This window comes from Meleagris gallopavo, chromosome 5, assembly GCF_905368555.1.
Source record: "Meleagris gallopavo chromosome 5, MGAL_WU_HG_1.1, whole genome shotgun sequence".
Classification (NCBI taxonomy): Eukaryota; Metazoa; Chordata; class Aves; order Galliformes; family Phasianidae; genus Meleagris; species Meleagris gallopavo.
In genome coordinates, this window is record NC_139408.1 from 25,078,167 (window position 1) to 25,097,493 (window position 19,327).

Sequence of the window (19,327 nt, forward strand, 5' to 3'; positions counted from 1 at the left end):
AGAAAGAAATAAAGGCTTTTATTTTCTAAAAATCATATGTTTGCCATAATTTAATAATTAACATTCAAGTTTTATACAACTTTTTGTACATCTATTTACATTCATTTGCATTAAGTGGGCTTAATTTTAAGCACTGTCTTTCACTTTTAGGGAAAAAAAAAAAAAGGGCTAAGGTGAAAGGCTGTGTAAGAGTAGTCCTTCATTCTTCTAAGAATTGTTAGAGATGCACCTCCTCAAATCAGGATATCTGAAAGATAGAAAGAGACCAAAAAGAAGATCATCAGAGCCAAAAATACTCTGGGCCCGTCAGACTTCTCCTTTGAAACTTGAAGTACCTTTTAGTTCATCAGAAGTCTATTTGTGGCCACTTAATAACAGGCCCAATCTTCAGTAAAAGTCAGAAGGGAGAGGGATGTTGAGGGAGCGAAGCCACCGAGTCCAGCGAGACCCAGTCTCCCCAGCAATCCGTAAAGGCTCATGCTGTTGCTGGACCCTACCAGGGGAAACATGAGGGAGAAAGCCTGTGTTACTATTGGTAATCACCACAAAGTAACACAAAAAGCACTAAGACATGCAATTCCACAATCTGTGTACAACGACCTTACCTTTTCTGTCACTGCTGCTCAAGGGCAGCAGCTCTCATGCCAGCTGGGCTCATGCTATGGGCCCATAAAACACTGGATGGGTGTTTGCAATCCCTTTTCTTGGTTGCTGGTGAAAAAGTACTTGGAGGAAGGAGCATGCCTTCCTCTCTGTGCCGTTAGGATCAAACGTCTGTCTCTCAGTGCATGCCATGCGTAGTGGCAGCACGAAGAGGTATGTTTGAAAGTATTGCAGGCAATGGAACAAGAGTGAGGCAAAACTAGAGAGGGCATTCATCATGCAGTTGTAGAAACCAAGCTATCAAAGCAAAAAGTTTTAAACAAAACAGGAACAAATACCAAAACCAGTTTCACACAGTCCACTTCTGTATCAAAAGGGAACTTTTGCAACAGTCTTCTGTAAAAGTAACCCATAAACAACTTTCGCAGTAAGGCAAACAAAAATAGGAGTGACAAAGCCACTATCATAGGTGCAACCCAGGAGACTTACTTGGCCTGGGATTACATCTCCTGTATGATATTATTCATGTGAAGTGTTGGAAATGAAGAACAGGCTAATATAGTAATTTTTGCAATTGGTAATCTGTAAAGTCTGCGATAAAGACGAGGAAGAAATGACAAGCTACTTCAGATAAATAGATAAAGTCAGACAGTATAATAATCATTTCCAAGATAAACTGTCAAATTTAAAAAAAAATAGGAAAAAAAAGATTCTTTTAAAAGCACGTTCTCATCATAATATGATAATTTTAGAAAGTATCACACGTGGTAAGCTGTAATTCTGAAAATTATCTCTAATACTGTCAACACTTCTCTAGTCCAGTGATGCTTTTGGGACAGGCTAACTCTTTAAGATGACTGTTAACATCACAAGAAGAGGAGCTCACACAGTCTTCTAGTTGGTTTTTTGGCCACTAAATATCTTATCTCATTTTGAAGAGATCTATTCCTCAGTATTTTCCTGCAGAGCTTCACTGTGCCCACTTCATGAGCTTGGCTCAGCAACCACCAGTTTCCCTCAAGTTGCAACAGTCAGACCTTGATTCAGGGAGCCTGGCTTCAGCAAAGAGGTCTCATTTGCTATCTCTGACAGCAGTACATCTTTTCTGCATCTAATCAGGAGCCAGCATCACTAACATCCTTCTGTCTCTCTACAGGGTAATGTCCCTATTTTTTTTCCTGGATGCTGTTCCTTTTCCTGTTTGAAATTCCCCATGTGGGTGTCTCTCTCAATCAGAAATTTCAAAGCACATATTATGTTCCCCAGGGCTCATTTTATCCCTTGCTGAACAACCAAGGATTCTTGTTTGGCTGCCTTGCCAAAACCTGCTGAGCTTGTTCACCACAGAAGAGGTCACTTTGGTCCATAGTTTACTGGTGACCCATCCCAGCTACTTCAGTGTTTCAGATCTCTGTAGCTTATCACAGGTAACGTAATCCGTAGTCTCTAATTTTAGTCCATCAACCCTTTCATTCATTATTCCTGATAGAACACTTTTCTGTGTTGACAGAAAAACAACAACAACCAAACAAAAAGCCACCTCAGTATCCTTAGCAAGGAGGCTCTCTGGGAAACTATTTTTAATTGTTTCAGTGTGCTCACACGTTTATTTCAGACTTGATTGATAGGCAGAACACCATCAACTTCCATGCACGTGCAAGAAACGTGAATGAGGGATAGCAGGGAAAACATTTATCCACCTTAAGAAGCGTATTTCCCCAAGTGTTTTTCATTTTCCAGGCCTGTTGGATCCACTCAGTGACATTCCCGATTCCAAGTGCAGCAAGTTCTCCTCTTTTCTCTGGAGTTCTTCAGGTCACAGTTAATGCATTAGTCACTGAGTTACCACACTATGAATAAAATATGGATCAGAAGCTTTCTTGTAGCAACTGACACATGATTGTGAGCCTTGAGAAACCTCTTCCTAGGGAGTGCCAAGGATCCTTTTTACTTTTACAGTCCCAACAATTTTCCTTCAGTCAATAGAATTCTCAGAATCTGCAGAAGTTGGTTTCCCTCTGACTTTATCTACCAAACATGTCTCTAGGAAAATGTAACTAGGTGCAAGATTCAAATAACGGTTTCCACAAACAGCCAGTTCTCACACATTCCATCCTCTGCACCCATACATGAACCCACCTGTGCACAACACCCAGGCCAAACAATCTGCCCAGACTTCCCTCATCAAAACACAGAATTATCAAGAGTATAATTCTACACACCAACTCCATAAATCATCCTATAATGGGAAAACCCTAGTCAGATCATTTGGAATATCTAGTGGAGCTCCTTTGTTTTATGATTGTTACTGATTTCATTGTTGTTACTGATTTCATGACACCCTGAGCTGTGATAGGCACTACTTGTCTTGTGGGTGCAGGGCCTTCTGCCAGTTTTGGTACACAGTGAACAACAAACAATCCAGACTGGTAAGTTTACATGACTTGTAATAAGAGATTCTGGGACTATTTTTTATCTCTGAAGGTTCTTTTGCTTGTGCACATAACACTGTGCTACTGCTCTTTCTCCACAAGTTCCTGATTTCCCCTTCTGGAACAAATATCGCACTATCCAAATTCTTCACCAACATATTAGCATGACGGTCCTCCAAAAACACCCTGAATGCCTCATGAAGGTCCCAGCAATACCAGCTCACTTCTAAGGTTGTTTTAACAATGCTTTCAGTCCAACAACACATATTGCATGTAATCAATAACAAAAATCTTTTCAAATGACTTCCCCAGAGTGATAAAGCATACTACAGAGACGGATATTGTCCTGCATCAAAGTGCCAGAAAAGGGTCAATATGAGATATCAAGGCATAGCATTCCTTTTTCTAATTGTCAAAGTTTCTTTAGTATTTTAACTTGTACTTCCTTATATACTAACCCAATGAGGAAAAGAGAACTGGAGGACATAGGTGCCCAGGAGGCATTAGTCATCCCAGACAAAAATTAGTTTCAGATATTTAAATCATAAATTCTGAAATTTACTAGACTTCAATGAACATATCTAGACACTGCTTTGGAGACTGAGGGTTGAAAAGTGCTGTCACAGATGAATAAGCTTTCCACACTACTTTTATACAGAGTATAACAGTTTATATACAATGTAAGAGTCTACTCACGTGTTCTGCAATGTGAACTCCACCTCCAGCTCCTCGCGTGTCTGGAAAGAGGAAAAAGCAGAAAGAAGAGTATATTAATTAATTTTCTTCACGTACACAAGTTGCGTATCATGTGTAAAATAAACATTTATTACTCGCACTTGGAACAATTCCCTGAACGTAAGAGTAATTTGCAAAAGAATCTTCAGTGTCAAACAAAGGTATTCAATTCTGAAATATTGAAAAAGCATTTGCTAAAACTAATATTTTGACATCTAAATCACATACAAGCATGCAGATGTATTATCTGCCCATTCTCATAAAATAGCCATTTTTCACATTTCAATTCCGAATGCAAAGGATTAGCTGTGTTATTATTACAAAAGTTCAAACTGGCATGGAGCACTGCTATAGGGATTTAATTATTTCTGATAATAACAAAGAAATACAGTTCAATGAAACTGTAGGAAAATGCTATATTAGGATATATTTTGGTGGACGAAAATTAGTTTTCATGCTCACTGATTCCATTGCTCACCTGTGGATTCAGTTGAAACTTCACTCGAACAGTACGTCCTACACTAAGTTTATCTATGTCAAAGAGAACCGTGCAGAGTTCATCATCCCTGGTGATTGTGTCTTCATCGCAAACTTTCAGCTCCAGCACATTCTGCAAAGAGATGTTAAGAATATTGTGGTTTTCTTTCAATACTGTCTTTCAAAGAACTCCGTAAGGCAGGAAAACCTCAAGACTAGGCTTTCTTTTTCTCTCCAATTTTTGAAGGAAAGAAGGAAGAAGGACTGCAAGAAACATAAAAGGGAAGGGGATTGGGGAGCATGGGTCTTGAACAATAAATGCATATACAAAGAAGCAGATTCATCTGTCATAGAGCCTAGGTGCTATCATCTCCCTCACATTTGCCCCGGGGCTTGATTTGATAGAATGTATGCTTGGAGAGAGGAAGCAAGGAAGGCCTGTCATGCAGAACACTCATGAATTTGTTGTAAATAACTGTATTAAATGCTACTGCATTTGTTCTGTGACCTTTGGCTCTAAGCATATAGAACAGGCACAGCTATTAAAGGATTTTCTATTCACTATACCTAGAGCTAATTTTATCTTCTATACGATCTTTATCTTGGGTTTCACTTGTATACGTTAGGACAAGGAATAGGATACTATGGACATTTTCTGCGGGGAAATTAATTGCTTCTTATTGTTTCAGAATAGTAGACATCTAAGTACCAAACAGATGGAACAGATTATAGTACCAAGGAGGATGCAAGCAACATTGTAGTTGCTGTAGCATTGCAAGATCTATTGACTACATGCAGGTAGTGAATAGTGAAAAGCATTTATTTTCATTACCTTCACTCGTCGGTCAATCTTGTAACAGAAAGCTTCATTCCAGACTGGATTTTTGCTGTTCCTGATGGTTCTGGTCCGAACCTTCTCAGACGAGGCAGTAGGCAACCACAATGTCACATAGCAATCTGAAAGGGTGACTGTATAACAAAAAGAGCAGATTGATGATGTGTCAAGAGAAAGAAATACTGCAATATCTGTTTATCACCAATAAGATTGAGATAACACCATAGGGGATTTTTCCTGAAGCATGTAGATTAAGAAATAAATAATACAATGAAGTACTCACTGGAAAACAGAAACATCCTTGCATGTTTATCATGCTGATTCCCACTTTTTAATCTCGGTCAAATTATTTCTCTTTTAAAACATTACTCTTTATTTGCAGTAGCACTTGCTATAGATGTACACCTATCCATGTTGCAGTAAACTCTATACTCATGACTGCTCAGTGACTGGAGCAGGAAGTAATTTAACACTACCAAAGTACAAGAGCATCTATCAGTATATTACTGTCCAAGCGGCACTCACATCAGAGCAAAGAGGCTTGTCTTCTAGTATGTTCTCCTCATTTTCGATGGACTTAAAAGTAGTCGAAAGCCTTTAGTCGAGTAATTGCTTAAATGAATACAGTTTTCTTTTGTTTTTTTTTTTTTTTTTGTGTGTGTGTGTTTTGTTTGTTTGTTTTGCCAAAAGGTATCATTCCTCCGTTAATCACAATGTAGCAATTTCTTTTTGATCAATACATTTGACAATTTTTAGAAGTGGTATCTTCCTCAAAAAGTTTTCACCATTACATTATAGTTTATCCTACTCCCTTCTACTGCCCTATCGGCAGACTGGCAAATCCTGCCATCACTCCTATCTGGGAAAGAAAGCACCACCAGAGATGTCAGTTCCTTCCATATTCTAACCCTTCACACTCAGATGGAAAATTGCCAGAGAGGAACTTACAGAAGGTCGGTACAGGATGTAATGACCCTGGTCTCATACATAGAATGCAATATATATTCTTCCAATTTCATGTTAGCAATGCTTTACAAGTCATTTGGTTCTCAAAAGAACCTTATGAGTCAAGAGGTCAAATAACTCAACTCCTAGTCAGTCCCTGCAACACACCTAAAATGTGTAGCAGTGTTACTATGTCACATTAAATATAATTTTCTTCATGTTATTTCCTCTTTATCCTTCAGTAACAGTTAAAGAATTGGGTTTTTCTACCATAATACTTTGCTGAAGCTGCGCCCTCATCACACAGCTAACAACACTACTGTAGTCTGAGGGAGCTAAGTAACTGCCGTGGGAAGCACAGCGTATCCAGGTGGTGCCTGATTTGGCCAGCCCTGATCTGAAGGATGTGACCAATCAAATCTTCAGCAAAGGCACAAGTGTAGGCAGATGGAAATTCAAATGGTTAATGGTGATTAATAGTGGAGTTTCCATTTTCAAAGAGATTGACACACACCAATGATTTACTTCACTGTGGCAATGTAAGGATTAAGCAATTAAGTACATTGAGAAAACTTGAATAACTTGCCCAGGATTCCACATCACAGCCAGAACTAGGTCCAAAGCACAGTCTAAATTACTAGGCCTATACCTAAACCTATTAAAGTTATCTTACTTTGGAACAACAGCAGGGTAAAATATGAAAAAAAAACACTGGAATGGGGAACATCGAAGTTTAATCAGAGCAAAAACAAAAGCCAAAGCAGAGCAAAAAAAAGCATTAACTTACGATTCTAACAAGAAGCATATCATTTGTATTATAAAATTAGATAGAAAATGGATTTCTTCCTGCAGCCTAAAATACTGAGGTTTCTAGGAAAACTAAAATATTTGGATTCTCAAGTGCCTTTTCAGTGCCTCAGAACATGTCCTTCTGGCTACAGGCAAAAAGACTCCAAACTGTTCAGAAAACAAATTTTTTGCAGGAGAAGACACTCTTGCTTGAGAATTCTCTGCCAAATATGCTTTAAACAAACCTGTGGAAAGCCATACTCAAGTTCTAAATTTGGGGCATTTTAAGAGAAGAAATATACAATATGCATCCATTCTTGGGACCAGAATACAAGGAAATAAGTCAATATGTTGTGACAAACAAACCAGTTGGCTTCATGAAGAAAGGCCATACTATTCACTGTGGCAAGCAATGATTGTGAGTAATTTTTTTTCCTGTGAACAACCACAATGAATTGAAGCATAAGCAGGTGACCTGCTGGAATACACAAATGCACACACAATTGAGCATGCAGGTTTGCAGGTGCAATTGCAGTGACTACTCACTCAAATCACATATTTAGTTGATGCAAATCACCACGTAAGCATTTGAATAGCTGTTTTTTGTTAAGTAAAAATGCAGTGCATACAAAGCCTACAACTATCAAGTGCATGTCTATGAAAATCAAAATACATCTTTAACCTCTAAGAAACCCAGAACTTCACAACTTATAAGACTCTGTAGCTTTGCAAATAGTATGTGTGACAAGGTAGATATTATGGAAATAAAATCTGTGATTTCTAGAGTAAAAAAGCATCGAGACATAAATAGTAAATAGAATATTCTCTTGGAGTAAACTGAAGACACCCAATAAATAAGTACACTAGTATTGCATTGCAGAAAACATAGGATTAAGTAATACAGAATACCATGAGTGAGTGAAACAAAGATTTGTTCCATGATAGTAAGCGTTCATTCAAAAATAATCTTGTTGCATAATTTCCACATGTTCCAACAACATTCTTCCTTTAAGTAACCAGTTCCAACTTATGACAAGCTTTCTCTACTCTCTACCCATCACACTAGATAAAATCCCAAAATATACAGTACAGGAACTAAAACACATATTTGGTTTCCTTAGAAACTGCTAAACTGCGTGAAATCTTGAGAAGACAATTCATTTTGAGACACATTCAGCATGATTCTGGTAAACATCATGTTGATGATGCACTCTAAAATAAGTCTCATACAACAAGGCATGAAACCTGAAATTGAATGCACCACCTTGCCTAGATTGGCCTCTTTACACTAAGGTGCAAAAAGCAGTACTTAGGATCACAGTAAAAATAGTACTTACAAACTTATAGCAATACATTTCAGTATTCCCACACAACTTGAGGACAGTAATGTTGACCAAATAAGAAACTATAAGCAATATTTGAAAACTACAGAAGTACTTACGCAAGTCTGCCTTCCGGACGTTCCTCAGTCTTAGTATTTTTACAGTAAGCAAGTTGAAAGGAGATACCGGCCTCTGCAGAACAATTTAAAGAAAAAGAAACAACAGCAAGATGAATATCAGTCTCTAGTCGGACCTCTGCATGCTCTAACCTAAGCACATGGATAAAGCGGATTTTAAGGCTGAGCTATTATCAAACTAGTTGAACTATTTGGAAAAATTACATGTATTTTTGGCATATAACCCTTTCCAGATCTGATAAAGAAGGTGCAGATTTCAAAACTGCATGAGTTGAGAATAGCTGTTGAGTTTAATTTGATAAGGAATAGTTCCTTCTAACTCTGCTTCTCTACTATCAAAATGAACCTCCTTACATCATGCACTTTGGTGTCCTTGGGTCTGGAATGTAATGGACTGCCTATGGGACTCTAATAGCTGTCACAGTAGCTATGCAAGTAGATCAGAAATACTGCTGACAGTCAGGAGATATTTCTCATGAAGACACTGATCTATAGTCCTGGTCCCCAGCAGAAAACTAAACTACTCTTATTGGTGATGATCCTGGGAATCAATTCATAACTTGATATCTGATACCTTCAGCTCAGAAATATTAATTTTATAAAACCTCATAACTTCTGTGTACTAAACTAACATGTCCCCTTGTTCCTTAGACTATAAATTGAACTTCCTCTCCATTTCACCTTTGAGATAACTGCTTAACATGTTTCTCTACTTCTGCACTCCCGCATTAACATCTCCATTTCATAGGTACCATTGTTCTTTTTAAAACTGTTGTATGAATATATAATTTCACTTAACATTTTCTTAGACATGATATTGAGTTTTGAGTCTACTGGTTCTATGAAAGATCAAAAACAGTTTTTTTGTGCCTCAGAATGTCTAATCTTTCCATCTATGCCAGTTGGTAAGAAAATATATTAATTCTACCCATAAACTATTTCATGCCCGCATTCATAGACATAATACACCCTAATAAAGTGAACACACATTGTTCTAACACAAGCACATGGGATTTATCACTTTGCACCTGAAGTGTTTATACTAATACAAGAGGCAAAAGTAAAAATGATTTGCTGACATTAGATAATCAAATGTATCTTATTACTATTTCCTTCACAAGTTATAGGCTTTGTTGGACCATGTCTTTCCAGTTGCAGCAGAAATCTTATCCTTTAGAGTTTCACAATGCTTTAACAAAATTAAGCAAACAGGACAATAACTTGGCATTGGACCCTATTACAATGTAATAAAGCAGATCTACATCTTCATCAACAAAGCCCTCAGCTACTTCAGAATGGACAAAAACTTCTGAGGAACAACCTGGCTAACACCCTTCCCTCTTCCTTCTGGGTTAACAAAAGGCCCATCAAAAGCAAGGCAATCAAAAACAACAAAAATACATCATGGTCAGACTTTAGAGTTGAACTGACAGAATTGCTTTCCTACATGCATTAAACATGAGGGAGACTGACTTTTTTCTTCCAGTACCTGAAGGGAGCCTACAGGAAAGCTGCGGAGGGACTTTTTATAAGGGCATGTACTGACAGGAGGAGGGGAAATAGTTTTAAACTTGAAGAGGGTAGATTTAGACTAGATATTATGAAGAAATTCTTTACTGTGAGGGTGGTGAGAAAACTGGAAAAAGTTGTCCAGTAAGGCTGTGGCATTCAAGGCTAGGCTGGATGGGGCTTTGAGCAAACTGATCTAATAAGAAGGGCCCCTGCATAGCAGGGGGAGCTGGAACTAGAAAATCTTAAAGGTCCCTCCCAACCCAAACCATTCTATGATTCCATGATTTTTACATTGGCAGATAATGATGGAACAAGGAGAAATCACTAGAACTGAAAGGTGAGAGATTTAGATTAGGTTTTAGAAGGACATTTTTTACTCAGAGGATGGTGAGGCACTGGCACAGGCTGCCCAGAGATCAGGTGATGCCCCATCTCTGGAGGCATTCAAGGCCAGTTTGAGTGGGGCCCTGGGCAGCCCAAACCAAGTCTTTCTATGATTCTATGCATTAAATATAATTGGGCATGATAAAGAATCAGTCCTAGACCCAAGGATCAACAAACTAAGGCTTGCCTATCCCTGTCACACACGCTGATGTATTTGTTACGTGTATACTTGGTCCCTACTCTCTCACCCAAAAAATCCTGAGTGTCTTTGTCCTCAACAATTTCAGCAGAAGATGTAGAGAATACCTTTCCCCAGAAAAGCTAGATCTTGCTTCTCTTGAATACTGAAGAATGGGCATGAGTAGAAAAATCCCCCATTGCAGGAAAATGCTATAATCACCAGGCTGATGCCATTTTTTAGGAAATAAACTTTGCCTTGTTCTTTAAATACCTTGTTCTTTAAATTCTGCTTTGCTTATCAAGTGGGTAGTGGTTTCTTCATTCAGCCCTAAGTAGCATACAGAGGTAGGATATAAGACTGTGTCCCCGAGCTCAGCTTTCCCCATTAGCTGGGTGTGCATACTTACATTGTTCCCTTACCTGCTGTAACAATTCCCATATCAGTATAACTCACCAAATATATGGAATCTAACTCTTCAAATGTACTGAATCAATCCCCAGTGCTTAACTCAAGGTTGTAAAGACTTAGAAGTCTCCTAAATGTAGGTGTCGGAATGCTTTGTCAGGTCTTGATCACAGCAACTTACAGTCGCTTGGAAAAGAACTCCTGAGAGGCATATCTTAAACTGGATCCTCTGCTGTTAATGACTTAATGTTGTTAATGCTGGCAATGACTTCCACATGTTTCCCTTTAATCTGATGATGACCGTATCACAGGCTGGGTGAATTCCAAAGCCAGAAGCCTCCCAGGTCAGCTATTACATGCACTACAACTTTCGGCTTCTGTGTTGATTTGGTCTGAGACCTGATTGTTACCTCATAAACCGGAAACACAAGCCAGGAATTTTAATAATCACTGTTGAAACTACTTAAATATATGAGATTATAAACACAGGAATTGGTCACCCTGTCCTACGTCAGATAAAAGTCCTGTGGCATGTTTGTGCAATCTTGACATATCTGTTCCCAGGGAACTCAGTGGCACTGTTCACATGTGTGCTCATCCATATGAATAAGAACTGTGTAACTGGACCCTAAAACTGTTCTATTTCAGTAAAATTCCTTCTGCACTTCAAAAGGAATTGTTCTTCAGGAGACTAGAAACACATAAGACATTCTTGAGTTAAATCAAGTGAAAAGGCAATTATTAAAGCAAAACAGCGTGACAGATGTATTTACAGCACTGCCTTCTTTCCTTAGCTTTCTCTTCAAAACAAAATAGAAGACTCATCCCTACTTTAAAACTTGCAAAGACCAACAAAGAAAATGCTCAGCCCTGTCAGAAAGTCCAGCAGGACACCAAACCCCAGCCTCTGTCAGGTATGGGGCACCTACTAACTTCAAAGAGCTCTGGAGCCCCAGGGGCAGGCAGGATTTCATTACATTACCATGTCTGCTACCTGAGGCAAGGTCAGATGCATAATAAACACTTTCCTTGCACTGTGCATTTCATATTTATTTCACCCATTTTAAAATATCCCATAGCTAGGACCTGTTAAAAGTTGACAAAGCTCACTGGGGTTGACACAGCATAAAAACAAATGGAGCAGAAGTGGACCAAGGCTTCATTCCTTCCAAGAGCTATGTAAAATCTGCATGGCTCAGACTGCCATTTTCATGTGTTTTTCACTTTTTCCCCCACTTGCACTTTCACGGCATTTTCATTAGAATAAATCCAAAACTTGGAAGAGAAACTGAGTCTAAAATTTGCACAGTTCAGCATGGCTTTCTGTAAAGACCATGTTAGTCTATCTTATTTTGATATGATACAGTAGTTCAAGTAATTAAAAAAGTTGTTTTTTTTTTTTTGCCTCTCTGCATTTTCCCACCAAGTACCTTTCATTATCCTTTTAATTTAAGTGACCATTTAAGTTTTGATCACAAACACATAAACATTCCATGAATTGTCCTGATGTTGACTCATAATGAAAGCTAGTTTCCTTATAGATTTATAGAATGGCATAAAACATCTCAAATGTTTGACATCCACGTTTTTATCATCACAACTACTAATTGTCAAGGCCAAAAAAAAATTTAAAAAAAGTCAGGTCCTTAATGATTTTATTGCTTGTTCTTGTTTTCCTTTCCTAAAAGGGCAAGAAAAAAAGGGCTCTGTGTCCTACTCCATATTGTATTTACTATACTCAGTTCAGTTCTGCCACCCTAAATACTTTTAAGACAAAAGGCATGACTTAAGGCCAGTGAACTGTACAGCTCTCACCCCTAGAGATCCATTTGTAAAATGAAAGGCAAAAAAGAAAAAAAAAAAAAAAACAAGTTTGATCCTGTAAAACAAATGCTGAGTTTACAAGATTAAAAAAAAATAATTTGTGATGGTAGCATACTTACTTCAGACTGTGAGATTATACACAGAAGCCTAAACATCATTTTCATAGCCACTTTTTGAAGAAACATTGCAAAGTCTTGTTTGACTATGGCATTTCACCTTGGAGGAGCATAGACAGCATCAAGCGGCTCTCAGTTAAAATCAGAGATCAGATACCATCACTAACAGCAAACCTTCACGAGACAAAGACCAAAAATCACCACCATCTGGGAGAGCCTCACCGCAGTCCCTCACCACCAGGATCATGTGCAATCAAAGCTCAAACCAACCAGGCTAGTAAGCCACCACATCACCAATGCAGGGCAAGAGCACCGAGCCAATGGCAAGTATCTGAAGACAGCCCCATTCTGCTGCCGCTGCCCCCCATTCAACAGCTCTGAACAGCTTGTCTGACATTTTCCTTTATGCTAATACTTATCAACCTAAATGTCTGCTAATTACTCAGGAAGTTTTCATTTGACAAAGAATGCATCCTCAGGTCCATCTCAACAGAATACTTTGGGTTTTTTTTTTGTTTGTTTGTTTTTTGTTTGTTTTTGTTTTGTTTGTTTGTTTGCATTTAGAGTTTTGGCACTATTTCTACTGTGAGGATAATGAATCTGGAGAGACAAAATAAGACACATTCATTCCAGTTTTACATGTTCTGAGGATGGATTTTTAAACACTGTGGCACAGTGAAAGTTAAGTTATATGAGAGGTCACTGTAACACAAAAAAAAGTTTACTAAAGCACTAAGAAACACTGAAACAACAACTTACACAGAAGGAACAATGCAAGAAGCAAGTTTCATCCAAAGAAATCAAAATATAAAAAGGGAAGGAATTCAAGAATGAGCACAGGTGAAGAACAAACCTGCCCAGATGTAGCACAACACCAACAGCACCAAAAGCATCAGAAAAGTAAGGCAATACTTCACCTCCAGAGCTGAAGCTGCAGCTCAACCTTTCAGCATTCTGTAACTAAGCCAGCGCAGTTTTCCCCTGAGCCACTGAATTCCCAACATTTTTCTGGTGCTGTACATTCAGCACTGGACAGCATTTAATGAAGGGGCAGCTAATTACTACCTACCGTTCTCTCCACTGGCGCTGAGGTGCCCGTAAATGTCTAGGAAGAACAATACAAGGCAAAGTTAAGAAAGCTAAACTAGATGTTCAACTTTTATTTTAGGCTGGCATTTAAGAACATCTCCCATTCAAAATCGTATTCAAGGCCACGAGTATTAATGACAGTCGTTAGGTGCTTTACTAGTCACCAAACCCATGTCAACAACTCCATGGAAGCTTCTTGCTTTCTTGACGTGCAGCTTTTCCTTTCAGCAAGCACAGCAAGTAATGCTGCTAACCCTAAAACGTAACTGGAAAACAGACATGCCACAAAGTTCTGCACAATGCTAGCCGAGGAAAACACTCCTTGCAACCGTAAGATCCAAGGAACAGCAAACCTGCCTCCTGTGGCTTGCCCGTACACCTAAAACAGCTTGTTCTCTGCTATGGAAAATTAGAATTCCACCCACTCTACACCTGCTATAGACTTCTTTTGCTTACCTCATTTGAACTTAAATTTGATCCCATTGCAGCCCCAGTTGCATCTAAGTCCAATGATAAAACACACTGAGCTGTATGGCTGGCAGGAACTCCTCATGCATATTAGGGGTGGAGGATTAGGGATTTTATGACCAGGTTCTCCTGCCCCACCCCTTTGTTATTCCCAGTCATTAGACAGTCCCCTCCCTGCTTCCTGCAGCCTATTGGAGTATGTCAGCTGAGTCAGCAGAATGAGGAGATTCCTTCTCTACCTACTTTGTGTTTCAGGGTACACTGAAACCCCGTCTACCCAGGGGTTTCTAGAAAATACTACTGCTAACTCAGCTCAAATGTCTGTTACTTACTAAATCACAGCTCTCAGCCCACCGCACAGCTACCAGAGTACTGGGAAGAGATCCCAGAAGCTGCTTTCCATATCCTGAACTCTATCCAGCACCTGTAGCAGCAAGCTGCTCAGCAAGGTAAATTGTCTTGGTGTCTCAACTAAATTTGCAGGATACACTCTTCTAACATTATTTGGACATCTCTGTGCTAGTCTTAGTGACCTAACCACATTTTCAGTATCCGTAGCCTGGATATTTAGTGTATCTGTAGGAAAAAAAAAATGAATAATTGCACAGAAAAGCTTGCAGTTATGTACAGTGAGAGGAAATCAGGAGCTACAGGCAGTAGGAGGAATCTGGGGGAGGACAGGTGAGGCAGGAGGGGCTGTGCTGGGAGCGTGGGCCCTGGGAGCGCAGCTACTCATTCAGCAGGGTATACCATACAAAGGGTTCCTGTGTGTGCCCACTCACAGCAGCTCCAGCTGGCAGCACAGTGGAAACATCTAGGCCCAGATGCCTCCTGGTGCCTCCTTTTGATAGGACAAGTTTGTGAATGGCATTAAACTAAAGAGGGCAGATTTACATTAGATGTTAAGAAGAAATTCTGTATTCAGAGCAGGGTGAGGCACAGACTGCCTAGAGAGGTTGTGGGTGCCTGGAGGTGTTCAAAGACAGGTTGGCTGGGGCCCTGGGCAGCCTGATCTGGTGGATGGCAGTCCTGCCCATAGCAGGGGTTTGGAACTGGATGATCTTTAAGGTCCCCTCCAACTATGCCATTCTATATTTCTATAATTTACTTGGTGTGCAGTGACTCAGTGCTTGTAAAGGCAGTGTATTACAGGAGCCCTGAATTAGCATGTGTATGCAGGTTGGCAAACTTTGGAGTGTGTGACATGAGATTCTTGCTCTGCCACACTCCTTCCTGTCTCCCTGCTTGATGACAGGGGGAGGTAGTACTAACACTTGCATCACAGATCCCAAGTAGGGCACAGGGCTTGTGGTAAGGAAAGGTTTGGTATCTTAAACGTATTTTTAAATCAGCCCCTCTCATACTGATGAATAATCCACTTCTTCCTTAATTTCTGCCTTTGTTACCTTATATCTGTGTTGAATGCTTATGAATAAATCCAGGCAGAGCACTCACAGTTGAGTATCATCCATTTATGCTCTTGCAAAGCTAGTCTTTCCAGCTTTAGAAAGAAGAATGCTTTTCTGGAGAAAATCCACTATTAAAAAAATAAAGTAGGAATCTGCTGCAATGAATAAATAAATAAACCACCACACATTATTGATCAAGTGAAAGAGGATCAGTCATTCAGCTTGGTTTCCCCAGCTCACCACAGCAGATGTTGTGCTGGAGAAAGTCATTTGGAGGAACTCTACCTTCTCCTTGTGCAATCAGAACCCATTACTTAGTTCATTTCTTAGCCACAATACAGAGCAGCCCCTTGGTACCTCCCCAGCTATTTCAAAGCCAATGCAATACTGCCCCAGCATTACTTTCATGGAATCAAACAAGATTGGAAAAGACCTCCAAGATCATCTAGTCAAACTGTCCACCTACCAATATTTACCCATTGAACCGTGTCCCATAGTACAACATCTAAAAAGGGAATACCACCTCTTTGTGATTTGGAGTATTACATTCATTGCATTTTCACTGCTGAACAGTTTAATATTCAGATTGCTTTCTCAAAATAGTATAATTATTCCCACATCCAAAACATGCTCTTAAGTACCTCTTCCTCTCCTACTCACAACCATCACCAAGTTTTGTAGCTGATGTAGCCTTCCCTTAAACACAGCTTATCCCACACACGCGAGAAGACTCTGGAAGTGAGCTTTGAAAGCTTTGTAAAAGTCAAGAATTATGATCAACAGATGTAAGTAGTGTTTCATTCTATCATTAATGAATAACACCTGTAACAGAACATTTTTCTTATCACTGAAGAAGCTTTGTCTGCTGACTACTGTTCTCATGGAAAGGTAATACTGCAAAGCCTATACAATCCATGTCCAAAGAAATTCTGATTTTGCAGTCTGTCCAACTGTTGTGTTTCAGAGTTAGAAACATGTCCTAGGATTCTGATTTCAAAAAAGATTTCTACTGCAAAGTATAATTTATTATGTTGGGGCTTTTTACATTTTTCTTGAATTCTTTTCAAATTACGGAGACTTACAAAGACAGCCATCAAGTAAATTGTGGGAGAAGTTACTTAAAATCTAGTAAGCCATATATTGGAGCTATACATTTTTTTTTAGTGAGCATATTTCCAGAGTAAATAATTCAAAACTAGTAGTGTTCTCCATATAGACGCTACTTACACTCTTATTTCACTTTTTAAAGACTAGGGAGACAATTACACACAGGGAAACACAAAGTAATCTTTAAAGCTCTGAGCAATGTAAAGAAAAGTAAAAATGAAGATACAATTTTCCTCTACTCTCCATCTGCTTTGAAGTACGCATCTACATACACACGCTTTTGTATCTCAGTCTCAGTAAAAGGCAAGTGGAGCAAATATGAATATCTTGCCAATCTGATGCAGTCAAAATTAATTTGAACTGCCTTACTGCAAAGACTACCGTCCCCAACAGAGACACAATTATCTGGATATCATAAGTGCAGTAAGTTGCAAGCTGCAATAAGTTGCAGTAACAGCTGCATCCAACATCCTATGATTACCTCATATATGCCTTCATCACCTTCTGATCATCTAGGACTACAGAAATGTATGAGTAATGGGGAATTTCATATTATTACAAGAGAAAAGTACAATTGTACCGCCTCTGTAATGACCTCTCATCACTTAAGCACCTTGATTAGTGTTTAAATTAAATCAGAAAGGTAGTTCAATACCCAAAAACGAGTGAGGAGTGTTATAAAATGACAGTGCGATGTCTTAGTAGGAAAGAAGTATTCAGAGTTAACAAATAACACAAATTAACAAGTAAATAAACAGTGTCAGGTCTACAGTTGGAGGATCTTCCCTGGCTCTAGCCTTTCAGTCTTTTTATTATTATTATTTTAAAACAGATCTGTAAACTATACACTCTATACAGACCTTCACCTGTCAATCAAGCTAGAAAGGCAGCAGATCAAAATCAAATTTCAGTTGCACAGTGGAGCTAAGCTATAATCTCTGCATGTGAGAAGGCTTAACCATGGATGAATAATGACCCCCCCTTCCCCATAGTCTCAGATTTCAATCTGAGAAACATTCATCTTCAATATACTTACTCTTCCATACTCTACAGTGCCCTCAAAGTGAAGGCTACAGAACTCATCCCGTCAGTGCCCATGCTTTCCTTTTCTGTCAGGTGAGAAACATAGGACCTGTATGGTAGACTGCATGTAAACCTGCATGGGTGTTGAGCTGTAAGAGAGGGATGGAGGTTGCTGTTAGCTAAAAAGAAATCTGGTGCCAGGATCACAACAATTTTCAGTATCGTGGACTGAAGTTTGATTTGAAAACACCCAGAATCAGAGGTGTACCTTTACAGAAATGAGAAGTGAACTCCACTCAATCAGTAATAACACAACTCTGGGGAGGTGCTGACTGAATAGGGAATTTTGCAAATGAAACCTTTTTTTCTTTTATTTAAAACATGTTTCTAAAACATAATTTCTAAACAAATTATGTCACACTAGAAATCATGCAAATTATTTAAAGTTTCACTTTCTCTAAAGTCAATGTGTTAAGATCTTTCAGGACTGTCTGACATTTTCTTTCTTTCCTTAACCTAAACAACATGCTGAACCAAATTGCTAAAGGGTTTCAAACAATCTAAAGGGAACCAGGTGCAGAGGCCAGAAAAGAAAATCTGAAAATCTGTATATCACCCTTTAGTAAGTAGTAGAGACCTTCAATCTTAATATGAATCCAAATCTCCGAGAACGAGAAGTGCAAATTAATTGCCACTGCAGAGAGAAATCACATCAGCTGACAGGGAGTAGAGGGTATTACATTTTTACTGAGGCATTAATCTGATTATGACACATATGAAGGAGTATTGAGAAACTTGTTTAAAAATTATTTCACATGTCCTTAACATCCTTTGAAAAGATAAAGATCTCACCCCTCCTACTCACTCACAGGAAGTAACTGAATGTGTCTCCCATACAAAAATATGGAAGTACATACAGTATGGGCTTCAGCTCTTTACAAAAAAACTTCCAAATCCAAGCCCCTACTCAAACACAGGTGATCATGACCATCATCTCTAACTATCCCCAATCTGTGTAGATGTGAGCACTTCAAAGCACATCTCTCTCTCAGTCTGAGGTCATTGGACCTTTCCAAGTTCATTCAACACTTGAGAAACCGTCCAGACAATGTTTTTCCTTCCCTAATCCTTTCAGACAAAAGGTGTGAAGCACCTCTCTGTGTCAACTAATGAGCCAGTAATTCCTGCAGCATAAGCATGGCAAGACACATAGCCTAGGAACTTCACAGAGAAATCTAGAGCCCAACTGAGACCAAATCAATACTCAAAATATTGTCAGTCACTTTATGTCATGAGCTAATTAAGGGGTTAACTTCACCTACAGTCAGCCTGAGAAATGTCTGAGTCCCAGAAAACTATAAATATTCACAGCTAATTGTTTCCAGTAGAGTGCCATCACATGTAGAAGAGCTTGTGTGACAGGTCACAAACAAGTGTTTCCAAAAAAAGAAATTGTTGAGCTGCCTGGACCCAGATTAGAACAATTACACCAATGCTGAATCACTTCAAAAATCCAGCCAATATACCAGTACAT

At 39.0% G+C, this 19,327-nt stretch overlaps 1 protein-coding gene across 2 annotated transcripts in view; it reads right to left on the reverse strand.

The window, feature by feature from the left end:
• The window catches only part of LOC104911084 (cytosolic phospholipase A2 epsilon-like), a 30,348-nt gene extending 16,079 nt beyond the window's left edge, over positions 1-14,269 (reverse strand). For both annotated transcript variants that reach the window (XM_031553387.2, XM_085224835.1), the window contains exons 1-6: positions 14,243-14,269; positions 13,767-13,802; positions 8,258-8,330; positions 5,080-5,216; positions 4,249-4,380; positions 3,732-3,772 (exon numbers count right to left, since the gene is read on the reverse strand). In XM_031553387.2, coding sequence (XP_031409247.2) covers positions 3,732-3,772; positions 4,249-4,380; positions 5,080-5,216; positions 8,258-8,330; positions 13,767-13,802; positions 14,243-14,269 — 446 coding nt within the window. The remainder of the gene's footprint in view (positions 1-3,731; positions 3,773-4,248; positions 4,381-5,079; positions 5,217-8,257; positions 8,331-13,766; positions 13,803-14,242) is intronic.
• Positions 14,270-19,327: the final 5,058 nt, after the last annotated feature.